The following is a 2,300-nucleotide window of genomic DNA, read 5'->3' as shown; positions in this document are numbered from 1 at the left end:
TGGCAAAAGGCTACCTAGGTGTACTCAAAGTGTATCACCCAGTAGCAATGCATTAAAAATAATTATGTTGTATCTTAGCTAAGAAAAGATTCGAATTTATTTTTTATTTGAATGTTCTAATATTAAATATTTTAAACAACGTTATTATTTGTTTTTATTAAATTAAGAAGTTATTATATAAAAAATTTGTTTGAATATGCTCATTGAGCCTGTTATTTTATTTTGTTGACTACTAAAAAAATTGCTTTAGACAAAATATTATATAAATTATATATTTTATCTTATTAAATTAATAAATTTAAACAAAAAATTTCTTAAAATCACTAATTCCGAGGATAAGAAAAATTGAGAAAATGTTTTAGAAAAGTTCATTTGTGCAATTCCCTTCACAAAATTTCTAGCTCTGTCATTGAATGTGCATTAGGAATTGAGTGGTCACTGGTATGTATATAAATCATCCATAACAAATTTATGAACTTAGTAACCCACAATTTTAGCTTTACATGATTTAATTGAACATTTCTTCAAACATGCAACACATTCAGATCTCTCTCCTCATGTTCTTAAAGACTTCTCCTCCAAGGAAATTGATTTATGTATTCGAAGTAACAATCTTTGAGACTGTTAACTAATGAGCTCCATGAACAATGCCGCATTAGGATGCAGGCCAGCTTCTCCTAGCGTCATGTCCAACTGCTCATGGCCATAAACCTTTCTTGGGAAGTTCCATATTAGCTGGTAGCTTCCAACACCGGGTATATCCAAAGAATCTATATATTTGTATATGGATCGAATTGTGTCTGTGCTTAGGAACTTCTGTTCCTTCTTTGTTCCATTGGGAAATCTAATCAGTATCTGCAATGTAGTTTACTTTGTTCAGAAATTGGAACCATTATTAGTTTTAAAAAATGGGTTTATACATGAGATTGAGGTTATTTATACTCTTGTATAGGGGTGTCTCTTCCTTAGTGTGGTATTTTCCTTCTGTGTTTCTTTTGAAGCCTCCTTGGGCCTTGCTGTCTTCTTTGAATCTTCTTTCAATATAAGAGGAGAATGCTTTTGTACTGGTTTTCTTGGAAGTTTTTCATCGTTTGACTTTCTGCTGCTTTTACTTGCAGATAGAAACTCCTCTTTTTCCTGCAAAAAAACCATTGAACTCAGCGTATTAATTACATTCTTCTTCATGATCCAGCTTATTAACCTTATCTTTTTGAAGTGCTGCGAGGTAGGATTTATCTTGTTCCTCTCGCAGTTCGCGATTTGCTCTGATCATTTCTTCTTCTTCTACTATTGAGAGTCTGAAAGCTGCGCCTTGCTCTTCTAGTGTCCTCTGTAAGATTTCAACAAGTGCCTCAGGAGAAACTGTGCCTTCCACCTGAAAATAACATTATTTTCATGTTTAATCCTGTAAGGTATTGAATTTGCATGAAAAAAATTTCAGTTTTGTTCTAGAAATTCATGGAAACTTGCTCTGCAGCTTGTTTCGAATTTTATGATGAGCATTTGCATTGATCCCTCATCAAGATGTCACCTTGTGTGATATACTGATTCACTTCGTTGTGTTGTGCATTCAAAAAACAGTAATCCCAATTGGATCGTGGGTACAAATCTTGATACAGATCTTAGTGCTTAAAAAAATTGTCATTTTACCTGCTGCAGAACCACAATGGCTTTTTCTACAGGTAGAGCAAGAACAGCACAGAAAGGGAAGCTCGATACACGTAGCATCCTTGTCAGGTCCAGCCCCTCTCCTCGACTCGCAACTGCTCCCCATGAAACAAAATTCGCATCAAGAAACTGCGCTGCTAATTCCGAGCACAGAGTTTCGCGGCAGAACAAAGACGTTAATGGATGATCAGGAGCGTGAAGATACACGAAAACAAACTTCGACTCTTTTTTAGCTATCTTCAGAACCTCCATTAATCGTTTTGGGTAAAAGAACGGGTGTGATTCACCATATTTCTGTTCGAAGACATTCAGAAAGTACCACTCTTCTGGAATGATGTCTATATTTTCTTGAGGATCTAGATATGAAGGATTGCTTCTTGCGGTGGCTTCTCCACCGATAAATCTTGAGATTTCTTCTAGTATGTTGTAAGGGAGTCTCATGATTCTACTAACCATATTGTTGCAGGAAGTTCTTAGCCCTTCTATAAGATTACGACAGGTTTGGTTGGAGGCCATTTGGAGGTTTGATACAGAAGGAGGAGCAGCTTTAAATTTTCAAACATGTTTCTTTCAGTGTTTGTAGATTGAGTCTGCGAGTTTATGTAAAAGGCAAGGAATTCCTTACCTTCTCC

General features: G+C 35.6%; 1 protein-coding gene across 1 annotated transcript; it reads right to left on the bottom strand.

Annotated features, from left to right (window-relative positions):
• Positions 1-446: 446 nt before the first annotated feature.
• LOC110035388 (plant UBX domain-containing protein 10-like) lies at positions 447-2,288 on the bottom strand. The gene is made up of 4 exons (XM_020739622.1): positions 1,651-2,288; positions 1,202-1,375; positions 943-1,137; positions 447-855 (listed from the first exon to the last, which is right to left on the bottom strand). Exons 1-4 carry the CDS (start codon positions 2,182-2,184, stop codon positions 625-627), a joined length of 1,134 nt encoding a protein of 377 aa, XP_020595281.1. The 5' UTR covers positions 2,185-2,288; the 3' UTR covers positions 447-624.
• Between the last annotated feature and the right edge of the window lie 12 nt (positions 2,289-2,300).

Source organism: Phalaenopsis equestris, unplaced genomic scaffold, assembly GCF_001263595.1.
Source record: "Phalaenopsis equestris unplaced genomic scaffold, ASM126359v1 Scaffold197550, whole genome shotgun sequence".
In the NCBI taxonomy this organism is placed as follows: Eukaryota; Viridiplantae; Streptophyta; class Magnoliopsida; order Asparagales; family Orchidaceae; genus Phalaenopsis; species Phalaenopsis equestris.
The sequence above is the reverse complement of the archived record's forward strand: the minus strand, read 5'-3'. Positions and strand labels throughout refer to the sequence as shown.